The following is a 22,327-nucleotide window of genomic DNA, read 5'->3' as shown; positions in this document are numbered from 1 at the left end:
TCAATGAATCAACTATATATTCCAGCAAAAAAAGAGATAATATCTATCTGATCATGCACAAGATGAACAGAGGCTTCAGACTTAATTTTAATAACAGATATCCCAAATCCTGAGGCCATTTTTTGTAATCTCAGTGTTAGTTTACTCCAGCTTTAAATACAGTTTCCCTCTTAAGAAAAAGAAATTTGGAAATGACATCTTATGTAGATCGTGGCAACGTTAGATTTTTGGATTCACAAAGACATCTGAACTCCACTAACAACTAGAGATGGAAAATAAAAGCATCGTAATTTCTGTGGAGATCCGCCACTAGAGGGGGAATAGAGCAAATGTGAAATGGCAAGATCCTTACGTTTGCAGCTTTTTGCTGAACAGCACAGCAATATCAGGTTTCAAAACTCCTGAGTTTTATTCCAGATTCTGTAAGAGACCCATCTGAAGCTTTCTTCTATTTTGCCTGACACTGAGCGTTGTGCCTTTCCAGTGTAATTCTTTCCCCGAACCTGCTTCATCTCTTATTCCTAGCTTTCCCTGGTTGTCAGTTCCTTTCCGTTCCTACACTAGCGCCCATCTTTTTGTCCTTCCTCAGGTTATTCCCTGTATTGTCCCCACTGCTCAGCTGCTTTTCTATTCAACCTCTCTATCTCTTTCCCCTGCATTAGAAGTCTTGAATGCAGTCAGTATGCACAATAGTGCACAACGCACAAAAGAGGCTGTTTCTCTGCTCCCACCACAGCAGCTCATAATGTCCATACCCAGAAACTGCAGGAGTCCTGTGCCACCAGAATCAAATGCTTTAACTTTTTGTCCAGTGGGAGAAAGGGAGGGAGAAGTTATGAATAATCGAGCCCTCAAGTATGTTCTGTAAGATAATGGAACAAGCTCCAAATATGGAAAACATTAGCAATGATTTAAGCTTCTTGGCTCCTGCAAAAAGCCTACTGAACTTTATTGGCCAAATTTTTATGTGTTATTACAGTTTTAACATCTGGGTACGATTGGTGAGATTTCCATGGAGAAAGAACATAGCAATGCTAACACATACATCCTGACTTCAAGTCATAGGGGTATACCCCCATGATAGTGCTCAAAAAAGCAGCACACACAGAGCAGTAAAAGATGTTTTCAGCATGTGTCTAGTTCTCAGTGGCAGCCAATGCATTTTAAGTACTTCCCCAAAATATTGGTCAGAAGCAGACATCAGGCGTGAACGTTTTCAAATCTGAGCAGACGACATCTGTGAAAATGAGAAGGAGCTAAGCGCTGCAATGGAGGAGGGGGGCAATCAGAACGGCTGGCCCTCGAGCACAGCTGTGGCCCGTTCCTACGGGGAACATGCGGTGCTTTTCCTGAAGCTTGCTTCAGAGGCGGAAAAGCTGGAGCTCGACAGTGACCCGCAAACGCGTCTGATGCTGCTAGCTGAGGAACAGGAAAAGGTGCACGGAAAAGCGGGACGTCTCTTTGTGAAACACCGCGGGTACGCGGGGGCTCGTTCGGTGCCGGAGGTCACCCCACACCCCCCCTCCTCTCACGGGCCGCCGTTCCCCGCTCCGCAGCTGGGCACGGCAAGGCCCGGGAAGGACGGCGGAGGCCTTGTCGATTCACCAGGCGGAGGCTGCCCCACACGGTCTCCCCGCGAGCAGGCAGACCGTTACGCGGCTCCTCGGAGCCGCTGCCGCGGGGCGGGAGAGGTGGGAGACAGCTCGGGTGCCCGGCCCTGCCGCGCCGAACCGGGGCGGGGGGTGTGAGGGGGTCCTCGTCCTCGTCCTCCTCCTCACGGCGGACCGGCGGGTGAGAGGAAGGGGCGCCAGCCGCCTCCCCAACGGCCGCCGCGCGCGCACCCCCACCCAGCGCGGCGCCGTCGCTGGGCGGGCCGGCGGGGGCGGTGCCGTGGCCGTCACACGCGCGCGGCGCCGCCCAACCGCCCGGGCGCGCGGGGGCGGAGCGCGGCGCTCCGGCGGCGGCGAGGTCTCGTTGGGCGCGGACAGACTGTGCGCGGCGGCCCGCGGTGCTCCGGCGGCGGCAGCGCTCCGGCCGCCGGGAGAGGGAGGAGGCGTCAGGCTCCGGCGACGCTTTGCCGGTAACGAGGAGGAGCGGAGCGGTTAGCGAGGAGGAGGGAGGAAGGAAGCAGCGGCGCTCAGTCGGCCCCGCAGCGCTGCCGCCGCCGCCGCCACTTCCCCGCTGGGCGCTAAGCCTGCCCGGGAACCCGATCCTCTCCCGGAAACTCTCGGTTCGCCTCTCGCCGCTGCGGCGGGGTGTCGGCAGGGCTCTCCGCCCCAGCTCAGCGGCCGAGGTGGAAGCGGGGGGACGGTAAGAGGTAACTTCTCGCACTTCTCCGTAGAAGACCCGGCGCTGCCCCGCGTCCGGGGGGGCGGCGGCGGCAGCGCCTGTGTTCCCCGCCGCCCGCTGCGGCGGCAGAACTTTTCCCCTCCGAGCGCGGAGCGGCGAGTGGGGCCCGGGAGCGCCGGCCGCGGCGGGAGGAGCGCGGCGGCGGGGCCGGCCGGGCGGCGGCGATGAAGCTGAGCCGGCAGTTCACGGTCTTCGGCAGCGCGGTCTTCTGCGTGGTGATCTTCTCCCTCTACCTGATGCTGGACCGCGGCCACTTCGACCACCCGAAGAGCCCGCGGCGGGAGGGCACCTTCCCCAAGGTGAGCGAGGCGGCGGCCGGGGCGCGGGGCGGAGGGGAGGGCGGCGGTGCCGCCACGGGGCCCCCCCGCCTCTTCCCCTTTCCCCGCCGGGGGGTGCCGGAGCGCCGAGGCGCGGCTCGCCCCCTCCGGGCCGGCGGCGAGGTGCGGCGGCTGCCGGGCCGTAGGGGCGGGGGACGAGCGGTGCCGCCTCGGGGCGGCGCTGCTGCCGGCGTGGGGCTGCGGAGGGAGGCGGGCGCAGCCCACCCGTCCGGCACCGGGGCCCCTGGAGGGGGGGCTTCCCCCTGGGCGGGCCGGGCCGGGCCGGGGTCGCGCTGTGGGTTCACCGTCCGGCCGCCCTCCGCGGCACCGGGGCAGGGGGAGCGCAGGGCTTTAACTCCGCGCTGTGGAAACCAGTGTTGAGAACGGGCGGGAGCTGGCGGGGAAAGTCGGGAACTCGGGGGTAGACCTCAGCTATGGCATCAACAGGTAGGTTTAGAAAAATGCTGACTTTATGTTACTGCGTTCCTTTTCGCTAAGCCTTGCTTTGGAGCCGCAATTGGCCGATACCTGACTGCACCGCATGGTGAAACGAAGCGGTTCTTTAGTTCCTCACTTTCCCTTCTTGTCTGTGCGGCAGAGAAATTTAAAAGCTGTGTATCGTGGTAGTGTTCTAATAAGGAATGTTTAACCGTGACAGAAGTACTTCAGAGAGCACATGGTATGCTGTCAGAGTACTGCCGTGTATAAATAGGTCTGTTCTCTTATAGCAGTAGACAAAAAAGAATAACAATTAGAAAGTGAAGTTACAGCTTATTTATGGTTCCACTGTACTATTTTTTTTGGGAAATAAAAGGAATGAAACTTTTTTTTTTAGTACAGCAGTGAGGCTTCAAGTGAATGGAAGAACTCAAAAGGCTTACTTAAAAAGTGACAATTCTCTCTCTGATAGAATCACAAATTTTTCGGTTAATGCAAAAGTAATTGATACAGTTTTGTTAGCAGTAACGATAAAATCCTTGACTTAAATGTAAAGAAAGAGTGCAGATCTGTAGTGCCTTTTTTCCTTCAAGTTACAGTTCAGAGGTCAGCCACTATTTTTTTCAGGAACTAAGAGAATGGCAAAGAAGCTTAGGAGAAGAAAGCAAAAGAAGTCTGGCTACAGCAGCGGTGTCTGCTCAATATATAACTCCAGCAGGAGAGTAATGCCATGTGTGACACTTGTAACAGTTAAGTACAAGCGCTGCTTTGGTGATACAGTCAGTATCTTATATGTGAAAATCACTTCATGTGTCTTTAAACCACCAGTTGAGTATAATACAGCTAAAGTATAGAACGTGGAAATCTTGTACGTGGGTGGTCTTTTTTTTTGATGTTAGATTTTGGTTTGAAATACTTGAGTGAACAGGCACTATATTTATTAAACGTGTTTTGTATTCCATTGTCAGTGTCTTGCAGTTGAAATTCCTGTCTCTGTCCTACATGTAACACTGGTTTGCTGTGTAACATGGTCTTATCTCTTGTCACCAAGGGTTTAGTACCTTAATCTGTTGTTACACTTCTACATGATCTAGTCAGCTGGCGACAACCATTTCTCCTTCCGTCCTCCTCCTTCCCCTCGATCTTCTAGAACAATCTGTCAGTGTTTACTCTTTCTGCCTTTTCCGTACCTAAATTTCTTTGGGGCTGCTGACTCTCACTGGAGAATCCTCTGTGTGTTGCTGGTTTTGTCCTTCCTTTAGGCTAACAGTTACCTTTTCCTTTCTTACTGCTTTATCCTTTGAGGAAGTTACGGATGAAGTCGATGTGATTTTGTCGTTTCCTTTTGCCGCCCATAGGGTAGAAATTTTTCACTTTGCTACAACTGGGAAACCTCTTGACAGCTAGCAAATGTTTTCAGAGCCTTATAACATCAGTTTAAAGTAAATGCAAAAGATGAAAAGTGAAATAGAAGCCACCACAAATATTTGAAAAAAACAAGTTTAATCCTACCTCAGCTGACAAAAAGTTGTTTGTGTCAGTGCAGTGTTGCCAGAACTCATTGTACTGTAAGTGAAACTAGCCACAGATGTAAAAACTTGAAGCTGTTTTTGTTTGTGATAAGTTACGGCAACAGTAGATCATCTGTCTGTAGATTTAAGAAGGCATTCTCATTCCTGATGGCAAAGATCGGAACCTTTTTTGCTTAGAAAAAGGAACTGAGACTTTTTTTCACAGATTATTGGATTGATTCGCTTCATACCTCTTTCTGTTCTGACAGTGTGCTAATTCTTTGGTTTTTCTGTTCCTCTTTGCAGTCCTGGTAACAGTACACGTCACCTTTTTGTGTCCTGGAAGTTGCATATTGATTAGTTTCTTCCTGACTTACGTGGCTTACATTAAGCTCAGAGGAGAGAAGGGGGTACCTCTGCAAGCGGTCTCCTGTTTAGTTTATGAGTGTTTGTCTATCTAGGCTTTTTATTTAATTTCTGCCAGGATTAGAGTTGGAATTCTTCAACTGGCAGTGTCTGTTGGTCTGCATTCACCTAGTGTGTCACAGTACCTAATACCAGTACTGAAATAAATGGTTAGGATTGCTGCTCCACTTTCATTTCTACTTTTTCTTCCAGACAAAACACCTTCTCTTTGCATGGTCTTGAGGAAGTTTGCATCAGACTCAATTTTGTGAACCCGTCTTCTTTCAGGCTTATCTGCCAGTGTAGTCAAGAGTTGTCCTTCTGGAGCTTGCTTTCCCATTTGAGAGTTCAGGTAGTTGTTCAAGGATGCCAATGGAAATGTCTTGCAGAAATAATTTTTGAACAAGATCTCCCAAGAGGAGTGGGATCTCTCTCCCAAGAGATCAAGACTTACTGGCTTCTCCTCTGTAATTCCTGCATATATCTTTATGGATCCTGCCTAGTTGTCAGGTGTATACTATTCTTACTATGGCCATATTGCAAGCTCTGTCTTTCTCATGAGCCTGTTAATAGCCATAGGATGCTCCTGTCTCAGGACACATCTCAGTATACGATGTGTCCTAGCGTCCTATCTCAGTCTAGGAACAACGTTACAACACTGCGCAGAGACCAGCTCAAGGTGGAGGAATGCCTTGGGTGCATTTTTAGGTTATTATTGTACCAGTTGTCAGTACAGATCATTGTCTAAGAGTTGTCTAGTGGAATATAGTGGAAAAATGGTTGAGTATATTGTTTTTGTCTGTAATAACACAGATTTCTCTGAGAAATCTTGTGTGACTGTAGAGTGGAGGGAGGTTCAGAGTGGTGGTTAGTCCTATGCCATCGCTTCTGCACTAGTGTCAGGTGCAAGTGATTTGTGGGCTAAATTGATAACCACTAAATGAAAACTACATTCAAATCAAGTCTAAATTGGAACAACTCCATAAGCACCTTGTATTAAAGAACCTATGTTACTGTATACAGATGAATACCAAATACTGATAAGCCCATATTAATCTATTATGTATTTTGGACCTAAATAGGGGAAAAAAAACCCCAAACACTAAATCATTAGCCTAACATGGCTTGTTTTCTTAACTAACTTTACCTTGACTTAGAACAGATCCATAAAAGCTCTTCATTTATAGAAGTCTGTGGAATAGTTCTTTCAATTCTAAATTTTGCTAGATTCACACCTAAGCACGCATGGCACACATTAAAAATCCAGTTTAAAAAAAAAAAAGCTGGGGATTTGTTTGTAAGAGTATCTTGCTTCAGAAATATATGGCCTTTGTGTAGTCTTCACATGAAAGTTTATTTTTAATTAATTTTATGCCTGAGCAAGGCAAAACAGCAACACAACGCAGCATCCTCTCATACTACCTCATAGGTGAATGCTTTGGACAGGAGTTTTTCCCTCTAGCTACTTTCACACAGCTTGCTTTGGCTTTTATGGAATGTCTCCCCATGGAGACATTCTGTTGTTTCTGTAAATACTTAAAACTCAGGTCTGCCATGATTCCAGTTGATAACTGGAATGGCAAGGAGCGATTGCTCCTTTTTATCTTTGGTCTTTCCCTTAAAATTTATTAAAAGGCAAAGCACAAACGTACAGCAACTTCCATCCTTACTGTTTCCGTTTTTCTCAACAAATTCTTATTTGAATAAGATTTCTCTTCCTCACCCTCTCTGCCCCCACCTTTCACCACCATTATTTGAAGCTTACTTAGATCTTCTCATGTGTGTTAACTGCTTTTATGGGCTCACTGGTTGCATTGCATTGAGCAGAGGTGATCAAGTACAGTTCCTATAAAAGCAGCTGGCTTGTTTTGTTTGCAGTATCCTTCCAGCAAAGCATCAAGTGGCCTGGCTGTTGGTGGTACTGCTAAAGCTTCTTTACTGGATTCATACTTTTAAGGCATCGACACAATGCATCAAATACTTCTGCACAAATGGCGCAAGTGGTGATTCCTTCGTTATGGAGTGTTATTTCATCTGAGCTTGCCAATGATTTGATAGTAGTACCACCTGGCCAAAATATGAATCATGGTAGGGTGTAGCAGTAACAGTAGGAAATTAGGACCAAATACATGGCAGAAACACCAGCAGTTCTCTGAATCTGTGTTGAACAAAGGCACCTTGTGAACTTTACTCTGGAGCACGGCTAAGGTAGTATTTCCCCTGCTGTAAGGAAGCAATACCTTTAGTCAGCCCTGAGTCTCTATTAGGTGGCTGTAACTGTAGTGTATCAGCTTATGCTTGGTAGTTACCATGTCCCAATACTGTGCAGTGCAAACCTCAGCTCCCTCCAGTGTCGGCAAGTTTGTATGCTTCCTGTTTTGAAATAGCTCCTGATGCACTGTAAACACCTTTTCCAGCTATAGTTTTGCTAGGTGCCTTGTCATAGTGAAGTAGCTGAAATAAATGGCTTACATGGACTACAAATACACACGTTTTGTTGCTGCATGTTCTTAGCAATTGCTGTATTTTTATGAGCTTGTTAGGCAGCTTTCAGACCTATGTTGTATAACAAGAAACAGGACTTCTGTATGCAGAAGTATTGGAAGCAGTATGATCAGGTATTTAGGAAATGTTTGGCTTACTCTAAAATCTGAATAGTGGCAATTAAGGTTGTACATAATTTTGAAGCTGGCATTTTCTGATTTCTGAGTACTGAAAAATTGTGGGCACAGTGACTTTTATTAGCATTCTTATGAGTTTCACATCAGAGAAGATTGAATGTTGAGTGAAGAAATCCACAGACGGAATAATTTTCCTGGATTTGAAACATGTTGACTCATTTAAAAAACAAACAAACAAAATACTATTAACAACACCCAGAAAGTTCACAATCTACAAGCCTTTGAGTGTCATGGGAATTATCTTGAATGTAAGATAACAAAAATTTAGGATTTCTTCTGCTGAGTTTCTAGTAGGTTTGTAAAGAAGGAGGGGGCGTCTTTGTGAACATAATTGCAGGTCAGTAACAATTCTTTGTACTTCCTAATGTTCACAGTATTTGTCTTGTTATTTGGCTAAGCAGCAGTCAAGCAGAAGCTACTGTCCTTCAATTACAGTCTTTAGATCTGGTGCAAACTGTTGAGTGAAATGTGTTTTGCAGCAAAGTAGTACCACCACCTCTAAATGAACACTTCCTTCTGTTACCTAGAGTCAATGCCTAACTTAAGCTGTATAAACTAAATGGAGAGAGAAAGTTTCCTAATTTGCTCTTACTTGACCTTTTCTTTGTCTGACACGTGGTTTTGTTATTTTAAGTTTTGACTTGTTCAAATAAAAATAAACATTATTAAAATGGTCATGCTCTTAATGCCATGTAAGCTGTGCTTCAGTTTTGTACTGCTAGCCATTTAAATAAGGATTAAACATAGAACAGAGAGGGGAATCAAAAAGGAAATGAACCTGAAACATATCAGATAGAGTAGTAGTGAACATTTTTCAGAGTAATTGACTGTAAACAGGGAATATTTCTAGATTTGTCTCCATCTCCCTTTCCTTTCTCCTTACCTTCAGATCACTGATGATGGTGTCAAATTAGTCCCTAACAGCATGCCTTATTTTTATCTCAGTAAATTACGTGAAACTTAAGTCTAGGATAATAGTACATTAAGTACTCCTGTTATTGCTGCCTCTGGTAAAATAGAATGTGGAAGTCCATCAGCCTCTTCGAATCCATTTGTTAGGCTGATGCATCTTTGGAATAGAACTTTCTCATTTTTTAAGAGAACACGACTTTTGTTTTGTAGTTCAGTTAGTTCAGAAGAATTCCAGTGTCTTTGTAAAGTAAGCTTGTTTTGAATGGTACTTTAAAGGTAGGAAATTATTAACAAGGTTACTTATGCAATTTTCATCATTACAAAGGCACATAAGTCTTCTGCTCAGATTAGTAAAGGCTTTAAACCTTGACTTGTCCTTTTGATAGATGCTTTGTATGCTTGGTTTTTTGTTCTATGACCTACCTTGCAATGTGAATACATGCTGAAACAGTGTCTTTGAATATTAAGCTTTGATGCTACATCAGGTTGCATTTTTAACTTTTACCTGCTTGCTTTTTCTGTACAGGAGCTGACCATTTAATTCTACATTTAGTATGTTCTGTTCACTGTACAGTGCTCTAACAGTCAACAGAGAATGCTTGCTGGTCTTACCATTTTGGTACACTGGCATCTGATCAGAGGTTTATATTAAGATTTTAGTGAAGGTAGTATGCGATTTCTGAAAATGTACCTGGAAATAGTTATTTACAAGACTGGTGTGGAATATTGTTATGATGACTGCCATTCAGCGCAGACAGAAAATGAGATTTGAGTTCCAATTTCCTCACTGCTTACTGCAGTAAATCTGTATAGGCAACTATCTTGACTTGAATTCCACGTCCCCTGGAGAACTCTGTTCATTGTGGTATTCTGCTTTCTTCACTACCACTCATCGGTGCACCAGAGCCTCATATGCAGGACACTGCCAGTTCCTTTGTGGTCTGTTACTTGTTCATGTGGGTGAGAAGGAGCATGGACTCTGGCTGGTTTTGGACCAAGCGCTTAGTGGTTGCTGGCTGAGTGGATTCAAATAATCAAGTTCCAGCCGACCTAACCTCAGAAGTCTCTAATGTGGATTTCTCCTCTGCCTGCCTGTTTCCATGAGATTTCCTCATTTGTGGGCCTGTCATACTCCCACATCAGTTATTTGAGCTAGCTGTCTTTTTCCTGATGAAATGGTGGTTAGTGGCCTGCTGAAAGCACTGCATTTAGAGAAGCCGTGAACGTTCACTGAGGAAATTAAAGTTGCAACTAGTATCTTTTCTGCAGTGTACAATGGTTAGATGGGAGAAACTGTCCGTTTTCCACTTCCCCAGAATAAAGCACCTTGATCCTTCCTGTACTTGAAGGGGGCCTATGAGAATGCTGGGGAGGGGCTCTTTGCAAGGGCATGTAGCGATGGGACAAGGGGCAATGGCTTTAAAGTAGAGCAGGGTAGGTTTAGATTAGACATTAGGAATAAGTTCTTTACAATGAGGGTGGTGAGACACTGGAACGTGTTGCCCAGAGAGGTGGTGGATGCCCCATCCCTGGAGACGTTCGAGGTCAGGCTTGATGAGGCTCTGAGCAATCTGATCTAGTTAGAGATGTCCCTGCTTACTGCAGGGGGGTTGGACTAGATGACCTTTAAAGGTCCTTTCCAACCCAACACATTCTATGATTCTATGATCTTTCATTGTCTTACTGGACTTGCCTCCTTGTGCTGGGTGGCAGTATACTCCTTTCTGGAGAGAGTCCTTGCTGCAGATTGGACCAGTGTCAGAAGCAAACAGAGAAGGACAAGCAGAGGGCAGTGGGAAAGCAGATTGCTTTGGAGTATTTGGGACATGAAAACTGCTGAAGGGTTCGGACTGACTGAAGCATAAGGAACTGTTTATGTAGCTGGTTAATGTGGTGGTAGTGGCGGGTTGCTCAGTGCAGCTTGCAGGTATGGACAGTTTTTGTTCCAGGTGGGAGGAAGGTGTGCTGGTCTCTGCTCAGAGATGATCTCCCATGGGCAGATTTTGTTTGTTAAGTCCAGCCCTGTGTAACCATGGGGATGGTGACCAGATGCGCTGCTCGTGTGATGCCACTTCTCTACCGATGCAGCTGTACCTACTTTCAGTACTGTTGGATTTGTTGGCACTTTGTACTTACTGTAGAAGTGGTTGCTTTGCTGTGGAGTAACAGCAGGGTTGCCTTTCTTGCTTTTTTAGTAAGACCTTTATTTGCACCATCTGATCAATATATAAAGTCAGAGAGAAATGAAAGAAAGATATTTTCACCAAAGTTGTTATTAACTTTTTAAGTGGCTGCATAGGCCAGGTGATTCACATAACTTTACATTGCATTTCCTTTCTTTAAAACAAGTATGTACATTAACAGAGCATCCTTTAATGACGTTAATTTGGACTAAGACATACTTATCCAGATAACGTATCTCCAATTTTCTGTGCAGTTAGGCAGGGCTCAAAGTCTCAGATCAGGATTGCATCTTTTCTGAGAAGAATTGATGCTGTAAAGTCAGGGGGAGGTCTGCTGACATTTATGGATCGTGCAGCTGGCCAAATTTTGCTATCCACAAAGCCATGTAGATTACAAATTTTTGAGGCAGAATTGGTTAAGGTAAAAATGGTGCATCTCTTGCTCAGATTTAAAAAAAAGAAAAATAATCCCCCCTTGCCCCCTAAATGGATGAAAAATTTTCAAAATTATTGTAAACCAACATACTTTTAGAGTATGTTTTTTTGTAGTGGAGAGGACCTGTGTTTTTAATTTTTTAATTAGACCTATTTAATGCCACCTGCAACATGCTTCTAATCTGTTTTACTAGTAAATCAACATCTGTTACTAGCAATCAATAAGATGAAACAGTTTTAGAGTAACTTCACTGTTTTGTACTGTTTGGCCTTGACATTTGAAGTTGGGCAGTGTAAGTTGTTTGCCTTCCTCTAAAAATGTTGAAACTGAATTTCATTTATTTTCATATGTTAATTTTGTTGTCTTGAAGAGTTGCCGTATTTTCCACGTTTAGCTCACATTTTAAAATAATTTTTCTCTTGAATACTATGTTCTAGGCATTGTCTACTCCCTTTTAAAAAGAGTGAGAAGAAAAGGTGAATGTGCAATAGAAATAGACTTAGCTTTTGCATAATTTGGATCCATGTGAAACTTTCAACTTGAGAATGGATTCCTGACATGAACTATTTTCATACTGAATGAAAACTGGGATTTGTTTCTGGTTTGTCACACTATTGTTTCTTAAAGTTAACTCTCATGGCTGATGCATTTCACAACATAAGTGGAAAATATTTTTAAAACCTCAAATGGAAAATATTTTTAAAATCTCAAAAGGTTTGGTTGCCTGTCAGTTTTAACTTGAGTACTGCATGAGGTCATAGTTATATGTCCTTAACTGTAGCTTTTTATTTCATGTTTTACATTCAAATTGAGTTAGAACATAGCATGTCAAAATGCTTTAAAAGAGAGGCGGGATGCATCTCATAGTCTTCAGAAAAGAAAGCAGGATTGTCTTTATTAATGTCCTCTGTTAAGTTCCACAATGGGAGGTCTTTGTAAGGATTTTTTTTTTTCTCCAAATAACAGAATATCTACCTTCAAAGTTAAACTAACATACTTTAACAGAATTCTAAAAACCACTGCTCTTCAGAGTCCTAGGTAGGCTTGAACCCTCCAGCTTAACAATAAATTATTACTGGAAGTATATAGCAACATATAAAATCATTGTTTTTTGAAGATTATCAGGGAACAAATTACTATTTATTGTGAAACAGGAAGCAGAGAACTTAGTTTACAAAGAAAAGTGTTTTGTCACATAATAAATGGTAAAATGGTGGAACTTGTTATTGCAGATATTTGAAGGTTTGAAGTGTGATAAGTTAAATGAAAAGGTCCATCTTGGAGATGTGAAATATGACATGACCTCTAAACTGGAAGTTTATATCTGACTGCTAGGGGTTGGCAGTATATGCTAATGAAAGGATCAGTTTAAATGTGTGTTTGGTGTTTTGTTTTTTTTTTTTTTTTTTAATCTTGGGTTCAGGGTTTTTTTGGTTTTTGCTGTGTGTGCCTGTTGTCGGTCAGTGCTGGAGAGACCATAATTGGCTCGATGACATAAGGCAGATTGGTGGTGTAATCTATGACCAGGTAGTTGACAGGCTATTGCTAAGCAGTATAAAATGCTTTTCTTGTAGGAAGAGGTAAAGTATTTCTATAACATATGTGAGTGAGAATATAAATTTTAAACAGTTGTCTGATTTTACAGTTGTAGAGGCAGCGTATATAGTGGTGGGATAGGTGTGAATGGCATTTTAGCTGCTTACACACTTGGTAACTTTGGTGAACTATAGTCATGTGCAGTGAAGCAGGTAATAATTTGTATAGATGGCAGCTATACTTTAGCTTCTTAGGAATCTAAAGATTAGAGCCTATGTTGGGCAGCCTATAAAGCCCCAATCGGTATTATTTTATATATGTTATATTTAGAGTGAGCAGCATACTAAGCCACTGAGTACTCTCTCTGAGTAGAGAAACCTTGTTTTCTTTTAAAATGTTGCAGACATTGAAAGGAAAAATACTAATTTTACACAGAAATGTGTGTACGCTGTCTTTAATGTAGCATTTGAAAGATTTCAGTCTGGTTCTTGTTTCTTTTGTGCCACCGGGGGGCATGGGACAACAGTTGTTTGTTTTTTTTTTTTTCTCTCGAGCATCCCATCATCTGCATATTGATTTCCTATTGTTTTCAGTTCATCTATTTTTTAAGTTTCTAGTATTTGTCTTTAAACTGCCAAGATCCTAGAATGTGTGCCCTACATCTCAATTAGCTTAATTGGGATCTATTGTCAAAATATGTTTTTGTCTTTTGGGGAGCAATAACAGTTTGTCCATGTTGCATCTTATAACCTGTAAGCATTTTCAGGATGTATCAATCTAAGAAAAAAAACAAAGCAGTGGGTCAGCGCTTTATACAGCTCAGAAAATGAGAGGAAAAACTTACCAACAGGTTAAAAAAAAAATACTAAAACATATGTTTAAAATTACACAGAACTTCCATAAAGATAGAATTATAAGAATGCCGATTTAGTAGAACCCAAAAGGCTGATTAATGTCTCTTGGTAAGGGTTGTTTTTTATTTTTATTCTCAAAGTGAACAGAATTTAAAACTAAGTACGCATCACAATTTAGAAAGGAGGCTTAGTCCTTTGCAAACTACAGCCTAACTACAGAAGTTGGAATTAATTTAGCATTTGAGGAAAGCACTTTGTCACTTAAAAGGAAAATGCAAAGACCTCAAATGAATTATTGTCAAAGAGGAAAAAAGTTTTCATGTACAGTTGTTGTTTCTAATCTTATTCTGTATTACTTAGAAAATAAGTCATTGGTGCTAGGAAAAAGTTTTACCTGTCCTTAAAATCATAGGTCACAGAGTAGCTGTCTACCAAATCAATGTTATTTGTGTTGAATGTAATGGGTAATATGAAAATGCCTGAATCTGCAGTGGGGTTTTTGCTGTAATGACAGCTTCTTGAAAAAAAAACATGTATTGTGTATGTTGGGGTCTAACCACAACTTTAATAACAGGGAGCGACCGGCTTTTTCTTTTCTATCTTTTCTTAATAGTGTTAGGTTGAAGTCAATCTAGGGAAAGAAAGAAATTACTGTTAAGTAAATATCCCTAAAAACAAGTTAAATAATCTGGCCTTTTGTGATTGTGTAAAAGCTAACACATTCATGCCTGAAAAAGCATACCTCAAATCATCTGGAAGGAGTGATTACTAGTACATGAGAGGGCAGTAGCACTTCCAGATACCTTGTTCTGCTATGCTCCCTCCTGTATTCCAGCAATACAGTGATTAGATGCTATTAAATTGCTTTGTGGTATCTGTCTCTCCTTTGAAGTATTTTTGGGAGATACTTTGACTTCTGTCAGTTCACACTGCTATATCCTTTTTGTGGTATAGACTAGAATCATCTACAAATTCATGTTTGGCAACTGAATAGGACCTTCCGACTGAAAGTGTTATTGGTTATCTTGATGTTTGTGATGTTCCAATTATACAGATTATTACTATGATCAGGCAGTTTAAGTGCTTTTGTTCGTTTGTCTCAAAATTTCACTGAAAATAAGCAACTCAGTATTTACTGACTTACTATTTTCCATGTACAGGAAAAACCTAAAATGTATATATCCTGTTAATCCCATAACGATGCGACATCTTTCTAAAAATGATTTTCTCTTTGATGTTCTGATGTGAAGATAAATGAAAAGATCAGATTTTTGCAAATCTGTGAAAGACATGAAAAAAGTTGAGGTTTGCATAATTGGTACTTGAAACAGTGTGACCTTTTAAGGGTACCTTTGTATCACTGATTAAATCTTGTGCTGAGAATTCAAGTTCATAGTGGAAAATGTAATTTTTGCTCTTTTCCCTTTTTCTGAAAGGAGAAAACTTCATATGTTCATTCAATTTCTTATTAGTTTGACTTTACATAAAATATAGAATAAAGATTTGATTTTGTGTGTGTGATCATATACTATTGTGAAATTGATACTTTTTTTTAAATTCTGTCAAGAATTGGTCTGAGAAATAATTAAAATTTACTTTTTTTTTTTACAGGGCCAACTTTCAATGTTGCAAGAAAAAATAGATCACTTAGAACGCCTATTGGCAGAAAATAATGAGATTATTTCAAACATAAGAGATTCTGTGATCAATCTGAGTGAATCAGTAAAGGATGGTCAAAAAAATGCAGAGGCTATAAACTTCAGTCAAGGATCTGTCTCCGAGCTCTTTCCTTCTGCTTCAGTTTTGCTTTCAGTTGACTCTGAGGATTGTTTGTTTGCTTCAAAAAGTGGAAGTCACGGTTCAAGTGTACAGGTAAGCCGTATGTCGTTCTCTTTCATTCTACCGAAGTGCTAGCTGTCATTACCTTTTAATTCTGAAAATGTCTAATTTACTGGTAAAAGCTTGGTACTAAGCTTCTAATCTAAGACATAATAGAATTGTTCAGGTGACTGTTGTGTTTAACAGATGTTATGAAACTGTTCTTTTTTACCGGTTTTAAACTGTCTAGAAATTGACTAATGATTGTGAAGAGCCAACATTTCAGAAAGCTTGAAAGTTCTTAAAAAATGCTAAACAGAACCCAGGGTTTTAAAACAATTATACTCAGATTATTTTCCAGATTATTATCCAGTCAGAAGCTCTTTGGAAAGACTTTATTTGAGAGTCTCTTTCTGTTTCCCAAAATTGTTCTAAAATCAATGAGAAATTGACTGGAAATGGTGGATAGTCTTGATTTAAATAGGTTTTACATTTTAGGGATATCTGTGTAGATGGATCTTGATGGGGAGGTAAAGAGTGTTCAAGAACTAACAGTTTAAAAAAAATCTCAGGTACTGCATAACCTTTTAAATGACACTTCTGTATTTCAGCATTCTCGTGTGTCTCCAGTTTGTATAGGCACTTTGATCAGAAAGGAGGAACATATACCATGTTGACTGGTTGCCATGAACTGGGGAGGTTGAAGTTTTTAAAGTCAAACACTTCAAGTTGAATTTATTTGGCTTTCTGGTGATGCTTGTGAGTTCATGGACTCTTATGTATCCAGTTTCAATGGAGTGTTTCTGGAGCACTGAGAATACTATGTGAAGTTTGTGATCTGTACTGTTTTCAGGAGTCTTGTGGGAGTACTATAACTATTCGTAGTACTCTAAAGCAAAGATTAAATTTTGAAGTCCAGCTTTCTCAGTCTAGAACTGAAAGTATTTCTATTGCAGAAGAAAGACAGTGGACTTAGGATGAATAAGTACACATATTAGAACAATTGTAACCTCTGATGTATTGTTCATAATTCCTTTAAGCTCTTCAAGGGTAGGCACCACCTTAATGTCTTTTACAGGAAAAGTAGTTTTTAAAGACAATATCTGACTGTTCATATTTCTAATATATTTTAAGACTTCTGTGCAGAAAACTAAAGCACGTGGATCTATGATTACATGTTTTCAAGTTACTGGATTGTTAACAGGTTATTCCTTGTATGGTCTGTTGCCATATGAGTGGTGTGCTTTTTAGGAGCATTAGAAATAAATTATCGTAAATGTGAATTGTGAATTTTGAGGTAAAATGAGTTGGTTTAAATTCTTGGATGTGTTAACCTGTTGTGAATGGGAAGCAAAACATGTTTGCTTAAACTATTCCCATGTTTTGCTTCATATTTGCAGAATGTCAGAACATGTACCTACTGTCAGCTAATGTAGCTACCCACTTAATGGTAGGCTGTACTAGCTAAACTGCTTTTTGGTAACTTTACTTTTAAAGTTATATGCATGTACTTAAGCAATAAATATAGCATGGAATATTCTTAGACTACTCCCATATTCACACTTCTTTCCTTGCCTTGCACAGGGAGGGAGGGCTCTAGTGTTTTTTGTGTCATTGCATTAGTACCTTGTACTCAGCAGGTTATCCACCATCGTCACTAAGTCACTTTAATACAGCTTCTGTATGTGGCTTCTCATCCTGTGAGCCTGACCCACATTTCCGTTATGAAATCTAAGACCTTGACTTTAGCGGAATTCTTGTAACACCACGTTCAAAAGCTGATCTAAATTACTGTATTTGAATATGGTTTTACTATTTAATAATTTGCCAAGCCTGACGTGCTCTGCAAGCTCAGTTAATTTATTTTCTTCTAGATTTTTTTTTATAAGGACTGAAAAATTCTGAGTAGATTACTTGGAGTATTTTTTCTTAATTATATTTTAAATTCTAAACCAGCTTGTGTTAATTACCTGCTGTTCATAAACATTAACTTAAACCTACAGATTTAGACCTTACTTTTTCCATGGTTTGTCTCTTAAGTGGGTGTATGAGAATGAAACAAGAGACTAGAAAGAAGTAAAAGCTAATATAGGTGAGACATAGCGTTTGGATAAAGATCACTTTAGAGAATTAAGGCAAAAGAGGCTTCACTGAATAAATTATGGGAACTTATTATAGTCTCTCATAATAGAGAAACCATTATGAGAATGCATTCAAATATGGATTAAAAACCTTTGTGATATTTCAGTGAGAAATATTACCATGACTTGCTACTCAGAGATGTATTTTCTTTGCATAAATCAGACAAAACAAGTTACTAATAACATGAGCCTCAAAAGATTCTTGGATAGGAGAGCTAAAGGATTTTTTTTCATGAAGGAATTGTAAATCAAGAAATTGTATACTTGTATGGTTCAGGTAATATACATGTACCACAAGTACAACTGTTACTTGTGGTGTTTTTAAGTAGGTGGGAAACTGTAGTACAGCTGGCCACTGAAATTAGCACTAACTTGAGAATTGATGTAATTCAAATGAAATAGAAGACTAATGTGTACTTTTTTCAAAAGGTAAAAGTAGAGCTAGGTAATAAAACCAACAAAATGAAGAACTTGGATCAAATATCATTGTGACCTGATGCTTTTTTAGGTCAGTAGTTCAAGAAGTATCTGGAATTTGTGCTCAAAGAAGATAGAATTCTGAACAGCCATCGTGTTGAGCTGGAAGGTCTTTTAACACAGCAAGGTGTCTCCTCTCTTGTCCCTTTCAACTACTGAAGGATCTAACATTGTGCTTAGTAATGTTGCTCCTTTTAAAATGAGTCACGAATCACTCTTTAAAAAGGTGACTTCAAGAGGCACAGACTATGCTTTTATTTCTTCCGTGTGGTAGTTTAGTGTTCACTGGGGTAAATGTTGTGATGTTTGCCCAAGACTTGCATTACTTAAGCAGTTTGAGTCCTCAGTGTAGAGAAAGAATAAGGCCATATAGAGGGAAAAAGGAAAACTCATAAGTTTTTAAATGTTTTAATTGAAAAGCTTGTAAAAACATGACTGTCTTCTGAAGCAACTGTAATGAAAGCAGGCAGCATCTTTTTTGAGTTTCTGTTTGTTTACTCTTTTTACAAAGTCCTTGCTTAGTATATCGGTGTTTTATACTTAGAAATAAAATTAAAATATATCCAGGTAATGCTTGTCTTTAATCTTTTTTGCTCCTTACTGACTGGGTATTTGGAACTTATTCTTCACTTGCAGTTGTGTAACCTGGTCAAGTGATGGTGCAATTTGTAATTAATCCTTTGCACAATTCTTACAGAGGATGGTGTTTTGTGAAAGGTAAAAAAGACTTAACATCTGTTTCTGGAAGTCTTTGTATAAGTGCATAGATTTCGGCCTGATCTGGCTTCAGTTTATTCCAGTGGAAGTTTTTGAGTCCTAAGTTTTTTCTTGTATTTTCTTAACTGCTTCTGACTAATGTTTGAATCATAGAATGACTGAATGGTTGAGGTTGGAAGGGATCTCTGGAGGTCATCTGGTCCAACCCCCTGCTCAAGCAGGGTCACCTAGAGCCAGTTGCCCAGGACCATGTCCAGACATCTTTTGAGTATCTCCAAGGATGGAGACTACCACCAACCTGTGCCAGTGCTCTGTCACTTTCATAGGGAAAATGTGTTTCCTGATATTCAGGAGGAACCTCTTGTGTTCTAGTTTGTGCCTGTTGGCTCTGGTCCTGTCACTGGGCACCACTGAAAAGAACCTAGCTCCTCCTTCTCTGCACTTTTCCTTGAGGTATTTGTATGCATTGATAAGATCCCCCAAGCGTCTCTAGGCTAAACAGTTCAGCCATTCCTCATAGGAGAGCTGCTGCAGTCCCGTCATCATCTTAGTGGCCCTTTGCTGGACTCTCTCCATTGTGTCTATGTCTCTTTTGTACTGCGGAGCTCGGAACTGAACACAGTACTCCAGGTGTGGCCTCACCAGTGTGGAGTAGAGGGGATGGGTCACCTCCCTTGACTTGCTGGCAACTCTTCTTAGCGAAGCTAAGGATGCCCTTGGCTTTCTTTGCTGTAAAGGCGCATTGCTGTCTTGCATTCAGTTTGTCATCCACCAGGACCCCCAGGTTACTTTCTGCAAAGCTGCTTTCTAGCTGGGCTACTTATAGCATGTACTGATGCTTGGGGTTGTTCCTCCCCAGGTGCGGGACTTTGCGCTTCCTCTTGTTAAACTGCATGAGGTTCCTGTCAGCCCATTTCTCCAGCCTGTTGGCATCCCTCTGGATGAGGGATCATGATCCTCTGGTGTATCAGCCACTTCTCCCAGTTAGGCATCGTCTACAAATTTGCTGAGGGTGCACTCTGCGCCATCATCCAAATCATTAATGAAGATGTTAAGCAGGATCGGACCCAGTAGCAACCCCTGAGTAACCACTGGTTATTGGCCACCAACTAGACTTCATGCCGCTCATTGATCACTACCATCTGGGCGTGGCTGTTCAGATGGTTTTTGGTCCATCTCACTGCTCATACATCTGCAGCTTCTCTGTGAGGATGTGAGAGGAGTCAGGGCCGAAGCCTTACAGAAGTCAAGGTAGACAATATCCACAGCTGTTCCCTCGTCTAGCAGGCCAGTCATTTCATCATAGAAGTTTCTCAAGTTGGTCAAGCGTGACTTGCCCTTGGTGAATCCATGCTCGCTACTCCTGTTGACTTTCTTGTCTTTCATGTGCCTGGAAATGGTTTCCAGGATTAGCTGCTCCATCACCTTCCCAGGGACCAAGGTAAGCTGGGCAGCCTGTAGTTCCCTGGGTCCTCCTCCTTGCTGTTCTTGAAGATAGGAGTGACATTGCTTTCCTCCAGTCCTTGGGCACTTCTTCCAACCACCATGATTTGTAACGCATCTTGCAAGTGACCTTGCAGTGACATCAGCCAGATCCCTCTGTACTTGTGGGTGCATCCCACCAGGGCCCACGGACTTACTTATGTCCAGTTGGTTTAAGTATTCCCTGACCTGGCCATTTTCCACCAAGTGTGTCTTCCTTGCTCCAGACTTTTCCCCTGGTCTGTGGGACCTGGGATTCATGAAAGCCAGTCTTGCTAGTAAAGACTGAGGCAAAGAAGGCTCAGTACCTCAGCCCTTTCCGTGTCCTATGTCATCAGACCCCCTGTCTCATTCAGCAGCCTTCCTTTTGTCACCCATGTACTTATAGAAGCCCTCCTCTTGCCTGTGACATTCCTGGCTGTATTCAATTCCATTTGAAATTAAGCTTTCCTAACTTCATTTCTGGATGCCAGGACAATGTTTCTGTATTCCTCCCACATTACCTCTCTCTGCTTCTACACTCTGTATGCTTCCTTTTGTGTTTGAGTTTTGCCAGGAGCTCCTTGTTCATCCATGCAGACCTCCTGGCATTTTTGCCTGACTTCCTATTTGTCGGGATGGACTTGAGCTTGCATGAGGTGATCCTTGAATATTAACCAGTTTTCTGTTGTCCCTCCAGCAGATAACAAGATGGTTGAAGTTCCCCGTGAGGAACAGGTCCTGCAAATATGAGGCTGCTCCTATCTGACTGTGGAGGGCCTCATTCACTTGTATTCCTGGTCAGGCGGCCTATAGCAGGCATCCACTACAACGTCACCTGTACTGGTCTGCTTTTTAGTCCTTGCTGATAAGCTCTCGGTTGGCTTCTGATCCATCTGCAGGCAGAGATCCATGCATACCAGCTGCTCTCTGGTATAAAGGCCAACTCTCGCTCCTTGTTTTCCTGGTCTGTCTTTCCTCAAGATCTTCTGTCTTGTATCCCTCCATTTACAGTCATTAGTCATCCCACCATATCTCCATGATCCTGACAAGATCATAGGCTTGCAAGTGCACACAGATCTCTAGTTTATCATGTTTATTCCCCATGCTGTGTGTGTTAGTGTACTTCAGAGAGGCACCCCAGGATGCTGATTTCCCAGAGAGAATTTTGGGGATTTCTCTGTTATTGTGCCTTAGGCACTTCCTTACTTACATGCAAACACTGGAGGTGACCCTACTTAAGCCCTGATTATTTTTGGTTTTTGTTTTTTTTTTTAACTATTTTTTTTTAAATCCTTTTGTGTCACATTACTTCTGTCCATCACAGGCCTGCTGGTAACTCTGTTCCTCAGGCTTTATTCCTAGCTAAAAGCTCTCCTTAACAGGTTAGCCATCCTCCTGGCACAGATGCCTTTGCCCCACTTTAGTGAGTTGGATCTCTTCTCTCCTAAACAGACACTGATCTGCAAACAGGGTCCTGTGGTCATAGAACCCCAAAACCTGTTCCCAACACCAGCTCCGAGGCCAATTATTGACCTGTGCTGTTGGTGTCCTCCTCTCACACTCTTACTCTTACCCCTCACTGGTGAGATTGAAGAGGATACCACCTGGGCCTCCATGACTTCGACTGCTACCCCAAGAACTCTGTAATCACTTCTGATGCAGTCTGGGTTGCCCCTGGCAGTATCGTTGGTACCCGCATGGAAGAAGAGCAAGGGGTAGCAGTCATCAAGTTGGACAAGCTTTGACAGTTCCTCTAGAACATCCTGGATCCGTGCCCTTGGCAGGGAGCAAACCTCTGTAGAAGATGCATCAGGTCATTGAGCCAGTTATATCAAACAACTATAGATTAAGATTCCAAGATCTATTTCCTGAGTTGCACTTTCCAGCTCTTGAGCTCATAATCACGGGAGCATGGTTTGAGATAATTTTTTCCCTAACATCTATTACCTTACAGTTATGTATGTTATGGACTATAAAAACTGGTGTCCTGCAGGCTGCAGAAAGTTGCTTGTGAAATTCAGGCTCTGTCCATGAGAGAAGCTCTTGACGTTTCAACCTTGAAAACATTTTTGTTTAAAAAGAACAATT

The 22,327-nt window shown here is 41.9% G+C and overlaps 1 protein-coding gene across 1 annotated transcript in view; it reads left to right on the top strand.

The window, feature by feature from the left end:
* Window positions 1-1,962: 1,962 nt before the first annotated feature.
* The window catches only part of MAN2A1 (mannosidase alpha class 2A member 1), a 116,753-nt gene continuing 96,388 nt past the window's right edge, over window positions 1,963-22,327 (top strand). The window contains exons 1-2 of the mRNA XM_054185042.1: window positions 1,963-2,648; window positions 15,234-15,494. Of these exons, the coding sequence (XP_054041017.1) occupies window positions 2,514-2,648; window positions 15,234-15,494 (396 nt within the window). The 5' untranslated portion in view covers window positions 1,963-2,513. The remainder of the gene's footprint in view (window positions 2,649-15,233; window positions 15,495-22,327) is intronic.

Source organism: Rissa tridactyla, chromosome Z (assembly GCF_028500815.1).
Source record: "Rissa tridactyla isolate bRisTri1 chromosome Z, bRisTri1.patW.cur.20221130, whole genome shotgun sequence".
Classification (NCBI taxonomy): Eukaryota; Metazoa; Chordata; class Aves; order Charadriiformes; family Laridae; genus Rissa; species Rissa tridactyla.
The sequence above is the reverse complement of the archived record's forward strand: the minus strand, read 5'-3'. Positions and strand labels throughout refer to the sequence as shown.